This window comes from Trichophyton benhamiae, assembly GCF_000151125.1.
Source record: "Trichophyton benhamiae CBS 112371 chromosome Unknown contig01989.5, whole genome shotgun sequence".
In the NCBI taxonomy this organism is placed as follows: domain Eukaryota; kingdom Fungi; phylum Ascomycota; class Eurotiomycetes; order Onygenales; family Arthrodermataceae; genus Trichophyton; species Trichophyton benhamiae.
The window spans coordinates 774,975-796,539 of record NW_003315112.1 but is presented as its reverse complement, the minus strand read 5'-3'; the positions used below and the strand labels follow the sequence as shown (position 1 = coordinate 796,539).

The 21,565-nt window shown below is 46.3% G+C and overlaps 8 protein-coding genes across 8 annotated transcripts; 2 read left to right on the top strand and 6 right to left on the bottom strand.

Moving 5' to 3' along the window:
* Position 1: 1 nt before the first annotated feature.
* On the top strand, positions 2 to 1,827 carry ARB_04992 (uncharacterized protein; the record flags this gene model as incomplete). The annotated part of the gene is made up of 3 exons (XM_003016654.1): positions 2 to 629; positions 682 to 1,547; positions 1,609 to 1,827. 3 exons carry the CDS (start codon positions 2 to 4, stop codon positions 1,825 to 1,827), a joined length of 1,713 nt encoding a protein of 570 aa, XP_003016700.1.
* Positions 1,828 to 2,778: 951 nt separating this feature from the next.
* On the bottom strand, positions 2,779 to 7,372 carry ARB_04991 (RecQ family helicase MusN; the record flags this gene model as incomplete). Its single annotated transcript, XM_003016653.1, has 4 exons — positions 2,779 to 3,092; positions 3,152 to 3,230; positions 3,296 to 6,819; positions 6,964 to 7,372. 4 exons carry the CDS (start codon positions 7,370 to 7,372, stop codon positions 2,779 to 2,781), a joined length of 4,326 nt encoding a protein of 1,441 aa, XP_003016699.1.
* A 396-nt stretch (positions 7,373 to 7,768) lies between these two features.
* ARB_04990 (uncharacterized protein) lies at positions 7,769 to 9,947 on the top strand (the record flags this gene model as incomplete). The annotated part of the gene is made up of 3 exons (XM_003016652.1): positions 7,769 to 8,216; positions 8,398 to 8,453; positions 8,517 to 9,947. 3 exons carry the CDS (start codon positions 7,769 to 7,771, stop codon positions 9,945 to 9,947), a joined length of 1,935 nt encoding a protein of 644 aa, XP_003016698.1.
* An 83-nt stretch (positions 9,948 to 10,030) lies between these two features.
* Positions 10,031 to 11,584, bottom strand: ARB_04989 (uncharacterized protein; the record flags this gene model as incomplete). Its single annotated transcript, XM_003016651.1, has 1 exon — positions 10,031 to 11,584. The coding sequence occupies one exon, from the start codon at positions 11,582 to 11,584 to the stop codon at positions 10,031 to 10,033; it is 1,554 nt and encodes a 517-aa protein (XP_003016697.1).
* A 606-nt stretch (positions 11,585 to 12,190) lies between these two features.
* ARB_04988 (uncharacterized protein) lies at positions 12,191 to 13,023 on the bottom strand (the record flags this gene model as incomplete). Its single annotated transcript, XM_003016650.1, has 2 exons — positions 12,191 to 12,747; positions 12,807 to 13,023. The coding sequence occupies 2 exons, from the start codon at positions 13,021 to 13,023 to the stop codon at positions 12,191 to 12,193; spliced, it is 774 nt and encodes a 257-aa protein (XP_003016696.1).
* Positions 13,024 to 15,246: 2,223 nt separating this feature from the next.
* On the bottom strand, positions 15,247 to 15,867 carry ARB_04987 (uncharacterized protein; the record flags this gene model as incomplete). The annotated part of the gene is made up of 1 exon (XM_003016649.1): positions 15,247 to 15,867. One exon carries the CDS (start codon positions 15,865 to 15,867, stop codon positions 15,247 to 15,249), a length of 621 nt encoding a protein of 206 aa, XP_003016695.1.
* A 477-nt stretch (positions 15,868 to 16,344) lies between these two features.
* ARB_04986 (uncharacterized protein) lies at positions 16,345 to 17,586 on the bottom strand (the record flags this gene model as incomplete). The annotated part of the gene is made up of 1 exon (XM_003016648.1): positions 16,345 to 17,586. The coding sequence occupies one exon, from the start codon at positions 17,584 to 17,586 to the stop codon at positions 16,345 to 16,347; it is 1,242 nt and encodes a 413-aa protein (XP_003016694.1).
* A 1,729-nt stretch (positions 17,587 to 19,315) lies between these two features.
* ARB_04985 (uncharacterized protein) lies at positions 19,316 to 21,109 on the bottom strand (the record flags this gene model as incomplete). Its single annotated transcript, XM_003016647.1, has 3 exons — positions 19,316 to 19,766; positions 19,841 to 20,814; positions 20,984 to 21,109. The coding sequence occupies 3 exons, from the start codon at positions 21,107 to 21,109 to the stop codon at positions 19,316 to 19,318; spliced, it is 1,551 nt and encodes a 516-aa protein (XP_003016693.1).
* Positions 21,110 to 21,565: the final 456 nt, after the last annotated feature.

Below are 21,565 nucleotides of genomic sequence, written 5' to 3'. Positions count from 1 at the left end.
AATGGCTCCCTCAAGACCGCAGACGCCTTCAGGGAATAAAGACCCCGAAAACCAGCCTGTCAGCCCAAAGAGAGACACAGACAAGGGGAGTGGAAATGCCAACGATGGGAGTTCTGATGCTAAACCCCCGCCACTTCCACCCCGGCCGCAAAGGCCGCCCCATGGGCAGCCAGATGCTGGTTTGAACCCTTACTCGGCAGCCCATAAACTTCAGTCAGGACCAACTACAGCTCTTTCACTGGCAAATGTTAATGTTCAGGCCTTGGATGATGTTACCCGAGAGAATTATGTATCTCTTGCAACAGCAGCAGGAGGAGGAGGAGGCCCTGAAAAGATAGTGAGACCAGCCACCTCCGGTACTTCCAGGCGAGGGAGCAGAGTGGGGATCGACATAGGAGATAATGGCAGCGTTCGAAGCTTTATGCCAGAAAGTGACACTCCCTTTGATGCAGGGAGTGTATTTGGCGATTTCGGCGGCTTTGAAGCTGAGATTCCATTCAGAAACGCATCAATGAAGCCTGGAGAAAACCAGTCTATTTTCAATGCGCAGTCTCGAGAAGACGATATCGCCGTTGAGTTTGAGGATGAGTTTGATTCAGTTGACAACTCGAATGAGGGAGAGAATGAAGGTATACCAATGACTCCCTGTTTACCTAACCTTTGCAGAGCTAACATAGACAGAGGAAAAACTCGAAAAGTGGAGGAGGAAGAAGAAACATTTTTTCATACTCTCCTCAGCCGGGAAACCTATATATACCCGCCATGGAGATGGTGGATTGATATCCCCATTTATTGGTATTATTCAAACCATCATTTCGTTCTACCAAGAGTCGGGGGGTCCTCTCAAAAGCTTTTCCGCCGGAAAGACAAAAATCGTGATCCTCTCTCAGGGCCCCTTGTATCTCGTGGCCATCAGCTCATTGCTTGAAAGCCAGGCCCACTTAAGAGCCCAGCTCGAAGCTTTGTACATGCAAATACTGTCGACACTAACGCTTCCTGCCCTTGACCATATATTTGCTGTTAGACCAAGCTCAGACTTACGGCGACCGCTCCAAGGGACTGAATCACTTTTGTCCTCACTTGCCGATAGTTTCACAAAAGGCTCCCCTTCTACTCTATTGGGCGCTTTAGAATCGTTAAAAATTCGGAAGTCTCACCGCCAGGTTATCAGCAACACCTTCCTCAAAGCTAGAGTTGAACCTCTTCTTTACGGCTTGCTAGTTGCTGGTGGGAGACTTGTGAGCGTTGTTAGGCCAAAGAAGCACTCTCTTCATCCAGGAGACCTCCAGCTAATTTTCAATATGATCTTCGAAGCAGATGGGGTCAAGGCCGGTGGTGGGGAAAGCTGGATCCCCATATGCCTGCCTGGTTTCAATAACAGAGGTTACCTGTACATGTACGTGAGCTTTCTTGACGTCCAGAGGGATCGAGAAGCCGATAAGAGTGCAGAAGAAATGAAAAAGGATGATGTCGTGGCGATCATCTTGATAAGCCCCAATAAAGAGAGCTTTTATACTTTGCACGAAATGCGTGATTCTCTTGTTGAGGTAAGGCTTCGTAAAACCGAGGGAGTTCTAACAACGATTTACAAATTGACATCGTCTCTAGCAAATGGAAAAGAACGGAAGCATGGAAGTTCTCAGAGCAGCTCTAGAACAGGGGCGACCGGCTCCTACTGACATCGTCCCCGGCACCGTGGTCCGGCACTTTTTATACAAATCAAAAGCGAATGTCCAGTTCACCATGTCATCCTACTCTCCCGAGTTTATGTCAATACTAGATCGTCGACGGTATTTGCTCTCCCTGATTCAACAATCAATTATATGATGCCAATAATGCTGACCATAATAATACAGGCTTATGTCGGCTTACCATTCACTTCATCTAAGCGTTCATGGAAAACCTGCAAATGTCAAAGTACAATACTGTGTCTCATCTTCTTTCAACTCACTTGCCTGGGTAACGCCAACATTTGAACTCTACTGTGTGGCATCGCCAAACTCCAATCGAAACGCTTTATCCCAGGGCGCAAATAAAATCGCATTCTGGGCTCAACGAGAGCAAGAACGGCTTTTTATAATTGGTGGCGCAGTACGTTTTTCCTATCTCCTCATATCAAGCGGCCTACAATTAGTTGGACGGAAACGATGCTAACCTGCAATCAGGTATTTTGAAGGTGTGGAGATACCTCGTGCAGAGTCGAGTACGCGATATGTAGTAATTTTTCAGGCACACCAGATCATGCGGATATAGTCATCCACACTCCATTATTTTCGTAATATCGGTATACCACATACTTTATCTCACAGTCATGGAAAGGTAAATAATAAATATTCATGTAGAATGTACCCATACCTGGATCTATTAATGTGGGTATTATACGGTGCCAACACAAGAATGCATGGTATTATGAAGGGAAGGGTTGTGTCTAAACAAGAAAAAATTATGATCCGGGTGAAAAAGGATACTCATGTTGGCATCATTCCAATAGATGGGCCACGAGTATTTGCTGGTTTAGAGCTACTTCGAGATCTTGAAGTAGTGGGTGAGGATTTTCTCTTTGCAGGCCTAGAACTTTGAGACTTCTTATTAAACCTAGCCCCAGAGGGTTTATTTCCGCGGGCTGCTTTGGGAGGACGAGAGCGTTTGGAATTGGCCTGCCGTGGTGTGGGATGTTGGGTTGAATTTGATTTCGAATGGCTTGCTTGCCGTGATGACCCCGCATTAGAGAACTCATATTCAGAAACTTTTGAGGCTGAAGTTAGATACCGCGAGAACTTATGGATAAGGCGATAACGAACCTTTTGCCTTAAAGGATGAGGCTGTGTCATCTGGAAAGTAGGGGCTGTGATTCTGAGCTTCATCTGCATAGTTTAGTTCATCCTCAGTCCAGTCACCATATATCTCGTCGTCGCTACTTATAGTAACAACATTTTCGTGGTTGGGATCGTGAACATCTTCGCCTTGTTCCTGGCCTCCGGCTATATCTTCGTAATACTTCTTTGACCTAGCAATAAGTTTTAAGAACTTTGAGCCGTACCGCTCAACTTTGTCAGGATCAATGTTACGAATTCGTGAAAGTTCGCTGAGAGCTAATCAATCAAGTCAATAAATCTATCCGCTGATGTAAGAATTTGAGGGAAATGCATACTAGAAGGAAGACGAATGCCCATTTCTCGGAGGATAGCATCTGGGAATGGTTGTTCCCGAAGACCTTTCTCCATCTTGATCTATAATCTGAAGTTAGCCGAGACTTTTTTTTTTTTTTTTTTTTTTTTTTTTTGGGCGAACATACCTGTTCACATTTCCCTTTTGCCCTCAGCAAAAAATCGTCTAGAACCATTTCACGAAGATCGCTTAGGCCAGAACGGCTTCCATCATCTGTTATTCTAGGGCCAAGCTGTGAGTGACGCGATCTCGACGGATTGCCTGGGTTTCTTGCATCACGAATAGGGGCAAAACCATCACTATCGTCATCTTCATCGTCTTCTGTTTCCACTTTGCGACTCCTCCGATCTTGGGTGCGCAAATGAGATGGACCTCGAATTGGCGAAGACACATTGGTGGATTCTGGCTGATCATCTCTCGCGACTCGAACACCAGTAAAGTTCGTGTCAACCCGTCGGGTAGTAGTTGCTTTGCCAGGAGTGATACGTATCGGCAGCTCCGTCTTGTGCCGACCAGTCTTGAACCGTTGGGCATTTCGTCCTAGCTTGACATGCTGAACAGCGAATCCTCTTTGATTTGGTACGTTGTGTTCTTCGATCGCATCTTCATAAAGGAGATGTCTAAACAATCGTTCAACATCGCCACGTTCAAGTTCACTCCCATATCCAAATTCTAGAAGTTGAGAGAACTCTGACTGGCGTGGATAACCTCTAAAGGCATCTACACACGCCAGGACTGTCACTTTCGCGCTTTCCAGATTTTCAACAAGTCTAACAGCAGCAGCAGCATGCTGCGTAAAGTCACGAATTTCAAAGGTGAAGTCAGATTTGCAGTTATCACATGTCCTGTTACAGTCTTCTCGTTTGAATTTCTCGTCAAAATATGCGAGAATTTGAGCACGTCTGCAATCCGTGATGTTTTCACAAAACTGGGTGACGTGACGTAGCATCTGTCGTTGGCGTTGTTTTTGTTCATGGGTAGTCTCCTTGTTTTTCTTGATCATGTAACCTATCGAAGTAGAATCATAGTAGGCGTAGTAAAGATAGCATTCAGATCGTTTGCCATCTCTACCAGCCCGGCCAGTTTCCTGGTAATACCCTTCCAGGCTCTGTGGAATTGAGTGGTGAATAACAAAGCGCACATCAGCTTTATCTATTCCCATCCCGAAAGCGATTGTCGCAACGATAACATTATGTTTTCCTGACTGCCAATCTCTTTGAACTGTAAACCGGTCCTTTGAGCTCAGCCCGGCATGGTAATGAGCCGCCTTGACGCCAAATTTGGAAGAGAGCTGCATAGCTACCCTTTCGCAAGTTTTTCTCGAGAGGCAGTATATTATTCCACATTTGTCAGGGTAATCATTTGTAATAAGATCGGCGATATCTTTGAGCGCATCTTGGGCTCTTCCCTTCTTTCGCACTTCGTACGTCAGATTCGGGCGGTTAAACGATTGAGTAAAAACTTCACACCCCTTCATCCGCAAGTTGTGTATAACGTCAACTTGGACATTTGGGGTTGCCGTGGCAGTCAATGCCATTACTGGGACACCAGAGTACTTTTCTCTCATCGTACCCAGCGCAGTGTAATCTGGTCGGAAGTCATGGCCCCACTGACTGACACAGTGAGCTTCATCAATAACTATGCGAGCAAGCTTATCGTTACTATGGAGTTGAAGCAATACGCTTTCCATGGCACGGCTTTTGGCAAGCATTTCGGGTGTAACATAGAGTAATTGAATAAGTGAGTCGGCTCGGAGGCTCCGGAGATTGTTCATAATCGTAGCTCGTTCATCCTTTGACACATCTCCGTTTATCAAGAAGGCTTTCACATTGAGTTTTTGAAGATGAGCAACTTGATCTTGCATTAGACTTAGTAAAGGAGAAATCACTATAGTAACTCCTTTTGTTTTCCCAGTTCGTATTATAGATGGCAGTTGATAACAAAGCGATTTACCACCTCCTGTAGGCATTAAAACAAAGGTATCTTTGCCACTGAGGGTAGAATTGATAGCTTCGAGTTGATTGGGGCGGAAGCCGCGTAGTTTAAACGTTTCTCTCATGGCAGATTTGACGTCCTTGCTCCAAGGATGGCCTTCCACTGAGCTTATCTGGCCAACATCCTTTTGACTGAGGTGTTTCACCGACGGCGGTTTTGACTGATTTCCGGATGTTTCACGGAACACCTCCCTATTAGGGAATTGAGAGTGGGATTCAGGGGGGGCAGGAGCAGACAGAGCGGGCTTGGAATTAGGAGAATCAAAAAAGTCCTCAAGTTCATCATATGGATTGGAGGCAGATCGATCATCGAAGTCGGAGTCACCTGCAGTTGCCGTTGTTGCCAGACCACATGGAGCGTCCATGGTTCTAGAATAAGGAGGGTCATCGTCAAGCATATCGACAAAATCCTCGGCATCGTCAAATTGGGTATCCCAACTACTTAGGGGGCTCTTGACATTACGTGGAGCAGAAGGGAACTCTTGTGACCACCGTGGCTCGGGTACTGGAGGACGCAGGATATCATTTTTTCTCGTTCCACCAGTGTGGTTGCTAGGGAGCGATGTTGTATCAATGGGCGCTGGTATGGCAGAAGTATGATGACGGCTCTCATCCTCACTGGAGGAAGCCTGTGGTAGTACAGTTGATTTGACCTGAGAAAAGGAACCTGGTTCTTGATCCGCTTTTTCAAACGAATCCCTATCCGTCGTCAAAATATCACAACTCTGCCCTTTAAACATTTCTGACTCCTGTATCAAAGAAACTATTTTCGCTTCCTTCTCCTGTAGCCGTTGGGCTGACTCCCTGATTTCAGTAACCTTGAAGCTGTCAGGAATATCGCCCATCTGTTCAATGGAGGATATTAGGGCGGACTTCAACTTGTCATGATTCATTTTGGAGGAACAGAAATCAGCATGTAATTCTTGAAGTTCCTCCATGGCCTTTATACGGGAGGCCAAAATCCTGACTTCCTTCATCTTATCCTGACTGTCAATCCCTTCCAAGATCAGGTCATAGGCAGATTTTGCCTTTATTGTCCTGTCGTTATTGAGGGTATTAATTATTCGACGAAAAGATGTTGGAGGTGTGTTCAGGTATCTCGTTATCAATGCACCTGCCGTCTCACTAGGGAGGGGGTTTACAGGAGTAGAGGGATGAAGAGGGTGTGCTTGGGTTCCTTTAGGAGGCTGTGCAATTGATGATGATTGTGAAACATCAAGCTTTGGTTCTGATATGGCATTACGCTCATTTATCTTCTTGGAAGCCTCCGTGCTTTCCTTTCCTTGAGACAGGAGAGGGTAGAAGGTATCTTCTTCCATCATGTCGAGATAAACGCCATCATCTTCAGAGTCATTGATAACTCGTTGCGCAACTGGGGTCTTGGCCTTTTCAGGCCGTATCTTCTCCCTTTTCAATTGCCGAACTATGGGGGATGGGGAAGAGTGCTTCTTTTGAGGATAAGAGTCATCCTCCGAATCGGGGGTTTTCCGCCTTTTCTTCTTCTCGCTGCTACTACTATGTGGCCCCGAACGAGATGCATAGTCCTCTCTCCATAATCGCCGAGGTTCTCCGAAGGTTGAAGCGGAGCCTGAAGAGGATAAATTGCGTTCAGCATCTTTCGTGAGATCAACAGACTCAATTTCCTCTTGCTTTAGGACTGAACAAGATATTCCAGCTTTTCTCGCAAGCCTTGAGCTGTTGCTACTGGTTGGGGGAGTTATGCTTGTTAGGCTTCGTTGTTTTACTAGTTACCATATTAGCTTATTATCAATGTATTTCATCTTGGGACTTCAGGACACACTTCTTGTCTGTGGCGTCTCTGAATCGGTTCTATACAGGGGCCGTTTCTTGGAACTCCTTTCTGCCGGAGTTCCTGGTACATCGATTGAACATTTGGCGCTTAGTGTACTGTGTAGCCTATTGCGTGGTGGGGGAGATGCGAGCTGGAGTACGGCCATTGTATTATCAGTCGACACATCATCATTACCAGGAGCAACAGCCCGAGGAGCGGATGAATCTTCCTCTATGTGTAATGCAGTAGATGGTCTTTGGCCAAGCTCTGGCTCGATATAAGTCGTCGGCTCAGTGCTCGCGCAATCGGCTAACGCAGCCTGCGAATCGAGCGTCACTTGGGGAATCACAAAATCGTCGAGTGGGTTAGGACGCTCCAAAAGCCAGGCCAGGTGAGCCCTCAAATTGTTCTTGGTCATAGATGCCTGTCATATCTCGTAACTTTCTAGGTTTCCCATGCTTTCAAGTTGTCGTTGTCGTCAATGTTTTTATCAATTTAACATCAACTTCTCGAGATGTCGCGACAGACGCGCCTGTCACGTGATATTAAATTAAGAAAATCATGTGATAACGAAAGTTTACGTAATTCCGAATAAATATATTCACATGAGCATGACTAATCATATCCATTAGTCATAATTTTTACTTTTCCATCTTGTCCAATGAAATTAAGCTTTCGAACTACACACAATTGATTATCACGAGAAGCCATCGAAGCATCGAGGGGTTGGTGATGTTTTGCTTTCTTCTTTTTTGATATTCGAATCAGGTAGATATACATGTCACTTGATTCGTAGAGACGTTGCTCTACTACCATGGCAAAAGATAAAAAGGCCAAAAAGGCGGAGCAGAAAGCCCGGGCTGCCGCAAAGCAATCAAAGAAAGCATCTCAAAAGGAGAAGAAGGCTAAAGCCAAGGGCTTGAATGATGACAGCGATGCAGAAGACGTTGACCTTGATGCTGTTCTAGCTGCTTATGCTGAAGAGCAGGCCAAGTTTCTAAAAGTCACTGAAGTTGCGAGCGGCACGCCATCACCCCGCTCTTCTTCAACCATCATTGCTTCACCATCAAATCGAGGGGAGATCTTCCTATTTGGCGGAGAGTACTTTGATGGGTCGCTGGCTACATTCTACAACAATTTATATGTATATCTAATTGAGAAGAATGAATGGAGGGTTGTTACCAGCCCGAACAGTCCGCTTCCCAGGAGTGGACATGCATGGTGTCGTGGAGGGAACGCGGGAGGAATATACCTCTTTGGAGGTAGGACAACTATTTTCAATCTCATAGTATCTCTACTCCTAAAATTGATATCTAACTATGTTTCATCATGGACAATTTCATTTTTAAACAGGAGAATTCTCATCGCCTAAGCAAGGAACATTCTACCATTACAATGACTTTTGGCACCTCGATCCGTCCACTAGGGAATGGACTCGTATAGAGACCAAAAGTAAAGGCCCTCCAGCTCGAAGTGGACATAGAATGACATATTATAAGGTATGTGATTTATGTATACCTACCGCCTTAGCTCTATAATGCCTTGCTAATATTCGTGTTTAGAACTACATCATACTATTTGGCGGTTTTCAGGATACCTCGCAACAAACGAAGTACTTGCAAGATGTTTGGCTCTATGACTGCCAAAAATTCACCTGGTACAACCCTGCATTGCCACCGGCAACGCAAAAGCCTGATGCCCGGTCGTCCTTTTCTTTTCTTCCACACGAGTCAGGCGCCGTGCTCTTTGGCGGATACTCCCGTGTGAAAGCAGCAACCAAAGCGAACAAAGGACAAAAAGGTGGCGGCAGTAGTGCTCAACGCTCAGTGCTTAAACCAATGATCCACCAAGATACCTGGTTTTTACGGGTAACCCCTCCTCCATCGGATGCACCATCTACTGCTTCACCAACCATTCGATGGGAGAAAAGGAAACGGCCGGTCAATGCCCCAAACCCCCCGCGTGCGGGTGTTACCATGGCATTCCATAAAGGGCGAGGTATCTTCTTCGGAGGCGTCCATGATGTTGAGGCAACAGAGGAAGGTATAGAAAGCGAATTCTTTGATAACCTTTTTGCGTGGAATATTGAGAGAAACAGGTTCTTTCCTCTTCCTCTCCGAGCCCCGAAATCAGGGAGTAAAAAACAGCAAGCTACTGAGAGAGCCATAAAGTCACGCAATAAGGGGAAAGCAGATGAGGAAGAGTTACTTCGTAATTTAGCACTGTTAGAGGCTAAGGCCAACCCATCAAAAGCTGAAGCCGACTTGTTACCGGAAACAGATGAGAAGGATGAAGATGTACCGGAAACCACGGGGAAGAAATCACTACCTATCCGGTTTGAGATGCCGCATCGCCGGTTTAACGCACAACTTACTGTCCAGGAAGATACCCTGTTTATGTACGGTGGCACTTTTGAAAGAGGAGATCAAGAATTCACACTTTGTGATATGTATTCCATCGACTTACTCAAGATGGATGGTGTGAGAGAAATATTCTATGAAGAGCCTGAACACTGGAACGATGCGATTGTCCCAGATAGTGAAGATGAAGAAGATGAAGATGACGATGATGATGACGAGGGTGATGAAGATGAGAACATGGAAGAAACCTCATCTATTACTGCTCCTTCTACAGTTGCAACTGAAATTACAGAGCCTACATCCATCGAGGCTGAGGCCGAGAAGGAAGAGGAACCAGAACCAACTGTAGTCGACTCTCGACCGCACCCACGACCATTTGAGAGTTTGCGCGAGTTCTACAGCAGAAGTTCGACAGAATGGCAAGACATTGTTCTGGCAAAACTGAGGGAGAAAGATAGTGGCGCCGAAATGTCAGTCAAGGAACTTCGGAAGGTTGCGTTTGACTTTGCTGAAGAGAAATGGTGGGATTGCCGCGAGGAGATTACCGCCCTCGAGGATGAGCAAGCAGAGGCGGGAATTGGTGAAGTGGTTAGTATGGCTACTCGGGGTGATTCAGGGCCGAGACGGAGATGATCTATAGAATGATACAGCCCATAACCAATATAAAAAAAAGTTCATAATATATTTTCCATCCCTCATATATTCTTTGTCATAACCTATCTAGAAACTTCATCAAGAACCTCCTTAATCAAGGTGAAATCTCTCTCAACTTGTACTTTCCAGTTCGAAATTGCAACCCGACATGCAGGCTCCCCAGCCCACTTAGTTCCAGAGACAAACATCTTGCCAGTACCATTTATTGCACTAGCCAGCCTGGCATTAAGTGTTTCATCTTTGGCCCTAAATAAAACTATAATGTATGTGGCAGCGATCAAGTCTTCTTTTGAAGCTCCACCTCCGAGAACCGTGTATTTGGGATGCCCATGGAGCCAGCTGGTAACCAGCCTGGCAAGCCGAATTTGTCTCTCCACCATGGCTCTATAACCGTCTTTGCCATATGCAACAAGAGTCGAGTAGACAGGCAAGGCCCTGAATCGCCTTGAATTCTCCACGCCTATGTTGAGGGGTGTTGGTATATGCTCTCCGGATGAAGACGAGAGGTAGACGGCATTAGGATTTCTGAAGACCTCCTCTGCAACATCTCCGTGGCGAGAGAAAAAGAATCCGCAGTCGTATGGGACATTCAGTAATTTATGCCCGTCCCCAGTAACTGAATCCGCAAGTTCAATCCCTTCACTACCTTTCTTGATAATTTCGAACTCCGGGCTATCATCAAGGACACGCCCAAACATCCCGAACGCAGCATCAACATGAAGCCATGCATTGTACTTATCGCATAGTTCCCGTACACGCCTGAACTCGTCTATTCCCTTGGTTGCAAAGCGTCCGGTATTGACTTCTCCGCAGGAAATAGACACGATTGAAGCAAAACCATCCCTTGCCAACTCCTTTTCAAACAGTTCAATGTCAAACTCCAATGGCTGTCCGTGAGATTCGCCAGTTTTTGATATTATGGACTTGACATTTGCCCTACCAATTCCTAAGATACCGGCAACCTTTCCCACAGAAGAATGTGGCATGGTAGACAATACCTGAAGACCCTTCAGGCCCGCTGCTTCAAGAACTGCAGGCATACCATACTCGCCCACACTATCTGTAATGTTGCCGGAAGCGATATTTCCACTGGTACCTCGTTTTTGAGCTGCCTTTCGTAAGACGTACTCTCTTCCACACGCTAGACCAACCAAATTGCTAGCAGTGGCACCGGTAGTAAATATCCCATGGGGCCATTCGTCCCTCTTAAGCCCGAATAAATCCTTTAACAGGCAAAGGGCAGCATAATCCAGGTCTGTTGCAACCGAGTGGTCGACAAGATGAACGCAGACGTTTTGGTCATAGACAGAGACAACGTTGTCGGCTAATAAAGCTGCAGGAGTCACTCCGCCGGTTACAAAGCCGTAGTAATTTGCATTGATTGCAGAGTCATTCAACCCGGGGATGATATCATTGAACAAATGGTCCTTGGTTTGAGTGTATCCTTGACCAGTATGAGAGAGTTCAGTAATGATGGATGAGCGCGAGTGCGCCAGTGATGCTGCTGGAGGGAGAACACTACGGCTGGGGGGATTGAGTGCCGTATCCCAGAGTTCCTTTGAGTGACTATCGTCGACCTGTATGCCAACGCCGTCTTTTAAATGATTCCGTTCCATATTTCGCTTTACTCTTGGAGTATGAAATGGTGATATTGGCTCCTAAAGTCCTGGCCACTTGGTTTTTGTCCTGTACAAAGGGTGGAAACGCGGGGCTCATCCCGGTTTTATATCAGATTATTTTGTACATAGATCACCAGGGGCTCCGCGCCTTTCCAGACCTTAACTAACTAGTTCAAAGGCCAAGGTACGAACTAGTGCCGGGTAGTTCGGTTATCTCGTAACAAGTAACCGAGCAAGTCAGGAGAGAAGCATGGTATTCAGATGTATGCTTCAGAGAGTGATATATATAATTCCTGAATGTTACACCTAGCACGGCAGCAGTACGTGAAGACTTGATCATATATTCGAGCGATAGCGACAGAAGTATATACACAATGTTTTCCATAAACAAAAAACTCCAATACTGTAAACGAGCGTATGCAACACCGAACCAGGTGAGCGTGAAAATCATAAGTCAAATGGGGATGGGTAAAAAAGGCATGGCCCTACCAGAGGGCGATGGTCAAAAGAATGAAACCGTCATCATTCCAATGTGCTCGCAATATACAGGCCTTCCGAATTTGAATCCGTAAAGGCATGTAAATAGCGCAGAAACGTGGATTCTTAGACTCTGAACTTAGCAGAGTGAGTGCCACCGCACTTCTCAGACCTCTTTGCGCTCTTCTTGGGGCATTTCGGGGACACCTGGGTCTGTGCAGTCACGCCGTCCGCATACTGCACTTTCTTTCCGGGGTCTTCAAAAACAATATCCTGTCCCTCGACGGTAGTGCAGCCATTTCCAACATTGGCAACAAACATGTCAGGGAGAGAGTTGAACTGAGTGGTGGAGGCGCTCTTGCTGTCAACAGTGACCTGGGCACAGTTCATGTACATCTCACGGTTTCCGACGAGGTTGAACCAAGACCATGCAAGGAGAGCCTTTCCTGACGGTGCGTTGGCTGGGATGTTGAAGTTGTAGGTATCCTTCATGGGGCAACCGCCGAGATAGGAGTTGATAACCTTGAAGGTCTTGCCGTTGTCGTAGCTGAGAGAGACCTGGCAGGATCCTCCGTCGTGGCGGGTGTTTCCAGCAAGTGTCAAGTTGTACTCTTGGCCGGCCTCATAGGTAGCAACAGACTTGAATGGGTCCTTGTGGTAACCTTTGCAAGGGAAGTCGGCTCCTATAGGGAGCCATTAGTATCCGCACGCTTCATGAATGTGTCAATTGGGTCGAGCTTACCCGAAGGGTTCAGAGGGCCAGTCATGGACCAGTCAGGGTTGGTGTTCTCTATAACATTATTAGCACCGTGCACATCTCGGTCAATCAGAGCAGGAAGATGGCCATTCATACCCTTGTTGAACTTGCTTCTCAGGGCATATGGCCACTGCATTTCCATGTGGGCCATGGCAGATCCAGCTGCGCAAAGGGCATAGAGAGTGAATGTAGAGGCACGCATATTGGCAGATGACGGAAGATCAACTTCGCCTGTAAGGAGTGTATAGAATTGAAAGAGTGGTGGAAAGAGAGGAAAGAAGGAAAGACTTTTTGAAAATGTACGGCAATAATGGAAAAGATCGCTATGCTGAACAAGAGAAAAGGGCCGAAATCACTGAGGGAGACATGTTCCTTTTATGTCTGGTGGATGGCGATATTCCATCAGACTTACGCGCCCGAATCCTTCGTTCTGGCAGGGTAGACAGGCAAATCTGCAGCTTTCGGTCTCAGTTGTTGTAGATAGCGCTGCAACTGCACAAAGATGAAGTTGATATGCAGCCCATTGCCCCTAACGTATCATAAACCCCATGTTAACTGCACAGTGGCCACCATGATAGGCAACCGGCTCTCCAAACCCTGTCCTTCCGGGCGGTTCGGCCAAAGACAACAGTGTTTCTGCTTCAGATCTTTGGCTCACTTTTGGCCAAGAGGGTCTGACGGGATCAGCCGTGTGGAACTTGGGACTCGCTGACTGGAGGGCCCGGAGCCTATAGATTGCCACAGTTCCTGGTATTCCTTCCGTCCAGCAAATTCCCGAGCCAGGGGTGGGAATAATAAGAATAGCAGCAGCACGGCCCTTGATACTGGCGGCTGGTTATGCACCTTCAAGCGCCGATATCCCTGGTCGTTTTGGCTTCACAGTTGGGAGTTCCTCGTGAAATATCGCAATCTCACTGGATGTCTAATTGTAAGAAGCTTTGTGGCCCTTGTCACTAGGCAAGGGGGATTCAGCAACCCTGTGATGGGACCATCGTGGAATGGTCCAGTAAGAGCCTTGACATCGGTTAGCAGATCTTATCTTCCAAACTTGACATGGGGTATCATATGTCGGCAAATACGAAGGCGTCGAAAAACAACTTTCGTGACGTCAAAGTGCAGAATCCACTAAAGTGCAGAAATCGTTTATCATTCCTTGTTTGTGGGGTGAGTTCTGGAGGATCGAATGTATCTCCAACTTGATATGTTGTCGATTGGCTGTGAAGTCGACGACGGGACAAATATGAAACAAATGACTAAGCAGGTCCAGAAACGGTTTAGCGTAAAATATGCTCTTAAAGCTAAATACTCTGACCAATTATATATGAGTAATGCAGCTATTTTAGTGGGGTCCCTATTGATTGGTCAAAGTTTATTGGGCGATGAAATAATGACTAAGCAGTACTGAAAAGGGTTTAGCTTCTACCAGGAACAATCAATTTTGACCAATAAAGGATGGTTAATATAGCCATTTCATTGGGGAGGCCACAAAGAGTCCAAAAAGTCCTCATTGATTGGTGACATTACAAAAGTAAATAGGCTTATTTAACTTTAAAATGGAGTCCCACCTTCCATTGGATGAACTTTAACTTAATCGCAAACACCCTCTGCTCTCGTACATACAATTGTCAACTTTGAGGCTCAAGATGAAAACAGTCTTCCCCAAAGGCAGAAGTCTATCCTTCTGGCGTGCTAGATAGGTAGGTGAAATAAGTGGTATATGTGGAATTAGCTCCTCGTGAGGGTGACACTTTTTTCTGCTAAACTTGGTACAATCCCGGGCAACTCTGCTGTGTGAATCACACCCGACCAATGCCTGGCACGCTAGATACCTCCTTGCTTCCACACTCCCGACATTCCAAAAACAGGATGCCTAAAGAAAAACCTGACCACCTTCCCCTGGACCGCAGGATCTCGCGGATGAACCTCTTGATCCGGCGAGATACCACCCTTCCACGTCAAAGGAGCCCTCACTCTAGGGCAGCAACAAATTGTCAGCATTTGGTACACAACCCTGGAGGCTGCAGGCTGCTCACCATCATAGGCCGAGTATATGCGTTCTTTCCGTATCATGTCTTGGTATCGCACGTGGCGGCATATGTCGATTGTTATTGCCCATGATATTGTACGCATGCTTGTCGTGACCCAGATGCCGTGCACAGAAGTTATATTGTTGAAACGAAAACAGTGCTTCTTCAATTTCTGATATTTCTGGTACTGTAATGAACGCCTTTAACCGTTGATATTCGTAAGGATTCATATTTCACGATCATAAATAGATCTCAGCATGACGACTCCCGCTCAGTCAAGCATAACGTTGTCGGCGATATTTGGCAGTCTCTTGCCGCCGAGACAATTCTTTAGGGTGACCCAGCCGAGTTCCCTAAATAACGGAACCACATCTTTGTGGATTCGGGTATAATATATACTAAGGAAAACATCCAAGTTGTTCGTTGGCGTTAATATTCGTCTTGATGCCCTTCAAAGTCTTCCGTAACTCGGCCCTCGCCTGCGTTTCGGAAGCTATGAAGACTTGACACCTGGCCATGAAGCTCCTTAGAGATACCTTCGGCCCCCTCTCCGCAGAAAGAGGGCCGAAGGCGTTGACACCCTGAGCAACGGGTCGGGTGGTTTCAGTTTGCCGGTCCGGTTCAGGGTTCTCGGCGTCTTCGACTGTCGTCTTGGCAAGCTTGTCGCATGCCCATGAGTCTAAGTGGGGAAAGTAATGTAATACTACCCCAGTTAGGACCGGGAAGAGGAGCCATGACAGGTAGTCGATGGCTTCTTTGGCTGTTCCTCTTCGCACGGCCGTTTCTAGCATGGTGAGGTTGCACTGACAAGCCATCACGGAGGTTGAAAAACAAAAAACGAGAGTCAGCGGTGTCATATACAGTAGTAATTTATATTGGAGCGACAGGAATAGATATGAGCGCCGTTGGAGGAGAGAACAAGCAGAAGAAGAAGAAGATGATGAGATGAGTTGAGAAGAAGAAGAGGAAGAATTTGAGAACTTGGAGAGATATTTTATAGGCGATCGAGTGCCTTCCATGTCTGGCAATGTTTTGTTTATTTGTGATGTCAGTCAATAAACACAGGTTGATGAGAAGGATCGACTGGTATCCTGGAAGGCACGACCATGCCTTTGGTGACAACAGGAAAGAAGTGGCCAGTTGAGAGTGCAGGAACGAACAGGAGGAGTAATTTAGAGGAAAGAGCCAGGGAGTTGCCTAGTAAATATGAGCATCAAGAAGGAGCGATTGATATCTTGGAAGGTCATGAAATGCTCCTGCCTTTCAAGGGACCAAGCTGGGGAAGGAGGGATTGCAATTAGCAGTCATTTCGTCTTTATCTGCAAGCGAGCTGTCTGCTCTGATATATAACATAAAAAGGGGGGCCAGGCGCCAGGAGAGAAGTGGTCGTAAGGGAGGGATCATGGAGGTATGCCTATAGTTGCTGGATAGTAGTTAGGAGTTTTCGCTTTGAGTCAGTGGGAACTCTTCGGCAAACAGTTTCAGTCTTTAATAGATCACCAAAAATCAATCTCCTTTCCCCGATAATCTCGAGAGGGCAATTCGGAGTCGAAATGGTGTTTGTACTTGAGATCTCTAGGTTCTATGTCAACCCGGGCAAAATTGCAGGGAGAAAACTCGGTTCCATGCTCCCATAAGCTTCCTTCGGAGTTTTTGCAGGCCCCGAGATTCTCCCAAGTGGTGCTTCGAATCAATATACAACTGGGTTTATATCGTAGACGGGAGATTCGAAATTCTCTCTCCGAATGGCTTAAGGGACATCGGTAACAGTAGTAACAGTCACTCGCCTGGCTACGTAGCGTAATTTCAGGCAGCAGGTGTTTCTTGAAGCCATTCAAATAGTCAGATGCATCATGTGGAAACGATGCTCGATACATAATCCATACGTCTTCTTTTAGAATCAAGTTATTAGATATAAGTTTGATATCGAAATTCCAGACACCCTTAGTTGACCAGTATTCACCGTGGGGTTTCAAGTAAAAGGTGTTGATATTCATAGCTGCAGCCGCGCACCGACCATGCGTAGGACCGAACCGATAATGGTTCATGACCTCTTTCGCCTGTCTATATAGCAGACACGGAATGTTCCTTTCATCCCTAGGCCCGAAAAAATGAATGGCAGTTTCTGTATCGCATTGACCTGGCTTTAAAAGGGGCTTTTTCTTGCACTGGGTATGGAATATCTGACAACGGTAGCAGAGCACATGTTCAGGAAATTGGGCTTCAATCCTCTCCAGGAAATCTATACGACTGTCACTAGGTTTCGACAGTCTATTGACGACTCTTTGCCCACCCGCAGCTTGCCAAAAGGACTTGGATGCGAGAACAAATGCAGCGGCGTCAGCTGGTGGCAGCGATGAAACAATGCAATATATTGCATCGGCATGGAGTGCATGTATAGGCGCTAGAATTTTCCGGGGAAAGGATTTATTAATGACCTGAGATTCAGCGTTCAGGGATTCAGCGTTCAGGGATTCAGCGTTCAGGAATTCAGCGTTCAGGGATTCAGCGTCTCGGAAATCAGCGTCCAGAGAACCAGCGTCCGGAGAATCAGCGTCCAGGGATTCGTCGTTCAGAAATTCGGCCAGGGATTTAGCGGCCTGGGATTTAGTAGCCTGAGGTTGAGCAGCCTGAGGTTGAGCAGCCTGGGGTTGAGCAGCCTGGGGTCCGGTGGTCCTAGAGAACGTAGGCCATAGTAACATGAGTATCTGCAGTATCACTCGGATGCAGGCGTCCATTGTTACTGTTAAACAATAGTTAATAAAGAGGTATATTCTCTTTCCATGAGCTGATACGCTTACTTACCTCTTTGGTTCAACGGTTTGATGCAAGTCAATGAGTTAAATCTTGGTAAGTCTTTTTCGTGGTGCCTTTGTGGTCCTTGTATTCTCTCGGCGGTAGTTTTTGTGACAGCTGTAGTAGGTGATCCGTAGTAGTGATATGAATAAATGGTGAGATGTATTTTTTTTGGGCATAATGGGCGATTGCGCTCTTGATATATCTTTTCGAGCCTTTGACGTCATTGACTCTGCTATTGACCAGGCTTGGAATGACATACTCCTCGCTTTTTGGGTTGGCAGTTTGATGGGTAGTCAAATAGTCAAACAACAATCGAAGTTATAACTTTATTAGCAACGAGCTGCCTTAGATATAACTCCTTAGTTAATGGGTTAGGTAAAGCCGTGACTCAACCATAGGGTTTGCTGAAATTTTCTTGTAGCGTCCATAACTGAGCAAAGTCACCGTACAGTGGTAAATCTCGCTTGGGGCAATTTAGCTTTTGTCTTTGCTCTTGTAAATTGAGCGCCACAGCACGTCGGCGACTCACGATGATGTGTGAAATATATTGGCGAGCGATATCTTTGTGTTAAGACTGAATATTGGGTTAGTTACGTCAGTAATTTCTGGTGCAAAAGAGGGCTATCGGTGGGTAGTCCCAATAACCATGGAAACAAGGAGACTTTAAGTCCGGGAGGTTTGAACCAAGTAAGTGAGCTATAGCGTGAGTTACTGTGACGTAGATGTTGTTTGAACTGAGCCGGGTATCACTCATTTTCAGATGGTGTTCGAGTCAGAGATATGCAGCCACAATCTTGGTTAGTTATGTATAGGCGCCAGGATTAAATTTTTGGCCTTGATTAAGCGCTGCATAAATCATAATGTTTTGAAGAGGATGGCCGGGTATATGGTAAGGCCCTCAGTTTTGTCTAGCAGTTATTTTGGCCATCCTAAATGGAGCTATTATATGAATCCGCTTGCTCATCCTGTAGTCCAACTCGGGTAGTCCAGATGGAGCTGTGTAGGCGCGATATTATCCTCGTTCTTCTTGCACATTGTTGGTTCACGCTCTCTGTTAGATTCCACAATATCTGAGATGGTATAAGAACAGGACATCTACTCATTCTATTGAATTGCAGCGAGGGATCACGTAGTTAATGGCCTGGGGACCCAAGGGCTGAGATCTGAATTCCGAGAAACCGCGACGGCGAGACGTGTTAAAGGGCGCGCCCGAAAAGAGAATCTTATAACGATTTTCGACTTGATCTTTGTTATTATGATAATTGGGATACGGGCATCCATTGAGCAGCCGCGGAGTAATGGGCGTTGGAAGTTGAAACAACTTGGTGTGACATAAAAGAAACTAACTACGGAGTAGTTAGTTAACTAGTTGAAGATTGCCCAGTCAAGCCACAATAATAACTAGTTAGAAAGCCCCACAAATACTCCATAACCGGGCCAAGCCTCTCTGCTCTCCCTGCCGTAGGCCTGGTTAGTTGAACTATCTAGAAAATACAGAGAATCCTATTTAAACTGATACTCAATATGGAGTATATTATCTAGCTATCGAAACCATTGTCCAATGTTAACCAGGCTATATATTTCCCAAGGGCCGCTAAATACTTAGTATATGCTGATATGCCTCCTCCACAGTACATTTGCATGTAGCATGAAGCGATAGTGGTGTGGCTAAGTCGTCTTCTTCCAATGTATACCCTTATGCTCTAACGCCATAGTCGGCTCCATCTCAATGGAAATCTGGTTGATAACTCCCTCTGGGCTCAGGACGAATCTCCCCCTCGTGGCTGAAGTGGCACCGTACATCAACGTCCCCACTACCCAGAAATCACCCGTGACATGCCTGAGTTCCAGAACCAGTGCCGAACTGCCGAACGCGCTGTGTAAGGGTTTGGCACAGAGGCGATAAGGCCCTAGCTTTCGTTTGCCGGACACCTTAGGGAAAAGTGAGTGGCTGGGGCAGTCAGTTGTTACTTTCAGCGTTGGATAGGCAGGGTGTGTATAGGTTCCCTCGTATTCTGATAGTTTCAATGGAGGAGGAAGAGGCGGACTAGGGATGCGTGGATAGAGATCATCCAAGACTCGCGGAGAAATCTTGGTGTTCTCTAGTGTGGCTTCGGCTCTATAAAATTACAACATCGGTAAGTACTTTTGGACGTTTATATGGTTTGTGGATAGGTTATTGCATGAAATTACCTCTTTCGCCAATTTGGACGGTGTCTTTCCTGGATTCCGAGAATATCGTCGATTAAATGGTTTCCAAGCAATGTGACAGCTGCGTTTGTCCCTATCATATTGTTGCCTAGGATAACAAATCCAATCCTCTTTCTAGGTAGGAAGCACACAAGGCTGCCAAACCCTTCAATTCCACCCGGATGTTGGATTATCACTTCTCCAGCATATGTACGCAAAAACCATCCAAACCCGTACAAGGTCGGGGATGTATCGGGAGCCATTGGTTCTGGAGATATGATGGTGTGTCCACCCAGAATGGCAGTATACCCTGCAGGTGAGATTGGCGGACTTCGTTGTATCATTGCCTGAACCCACTTTGCATAATCCACTGCCGAAGTAATGATGTTTCCTGCACCTCTGATACTCTCATGGAACGATAAGTCCGTATCTTGTAGCTGTCCCGTTGAATTGAGAAAGTACCCTCGTGCAATTTCTCCACCAGCAGCCTGGGCGTCGGACAAAGAAACGTATGTTTCTGTCATCCCTAGAGGTTCTAGGATACGCTCGCGCAGTACATCCTTGAAAAGTTGCCCCGTCTTAGTCTCGATCAAATGAGCAGCAGCCATGTACATCAAGTTGCAGTAGTTAAACTTTGTACGAATAGTCGATGTAAGTGGAAGGTATCTCATCTTCCTCACAGCTTCCTGCAGCGTCATGTTGGCAAACCAGACCCAGTCATGGCGTGGCATGCCAGACCGGTGTGAGAGCATATCCTCGACCGTAACTTGCGTAGTAAACCATGGATCACTCAGGGTGAAATCGTCTGGAATAATGCTGTGAACCATTGCGTCCCATTGTATCTCTGGGAAGTTCTCGTTGTCGTCCACGAGAATTGATATCAACGCTGCTGTAAAGGCTTTGGTTGTACTCCCACCAAAGAAGAGGGTGTGTTCTGACACCGGCTGTGAGGTAGCAAGATCTGCAACACCATACCCCTATGAAGATCTAAGCAGCCAAAATTTCGACCTTGATACTGCAGAATAAAGTTGGAATGAGTAGAAGAAAAGTGAAAGGGACATTGCTGACTTTCGTGAATACTCTACTACCATTTATAAACGATATTGCAAGGCCCGGTACTTTAAACTGCTCCAAAGCCCAATTCACTTTCTCTTCGAAGGCAGTACTCGGGAGATATACGGAACGAGAATCGAGATCCAGAGGAGCTTGCTGATTGAGGCATCCTTCCGAAACCCATGAACAGAGGAGTAGAATTGACTGGTAAAACAGCATCGTAGAGGCTTAGGGGTTTGTCTGCTATGGTAAATGCCTAGAATTTCTCATTGCCCAGGTGCGAGTGAAGTCACTCTTCCTGAAAGACTTCCAGCAGAGGGCGAGCCAGGAACGGCGGTGCATTTAACACCTTTTCTCCCCGAACAAGGGCCTCAATTATCAAACGGCCTGGAACGAGATGGCACTCCCCAATGGCCTAACTACACGTGATCTGGGGCTGTGACGGGAGCGCCTCACTCTCAGCTCGTCAATAGCCTGTTTCACCCTGGCTAGTTGTCTTTTGGGGCTGGAATTTTCCACCGTAGGCTAGGTGCAGCAAGCCCAGAACGCATCTTTTTGCAGGGGCATCGTCTTTTCCATCTTAGTAAGCACATCTGGCTCTGATAAAGGAATTTGCTAAGTGTTGCTTTTCGCTGTGATTAGCTAGTTAGTGGTACAAGCGAAAAATCCCCAGAA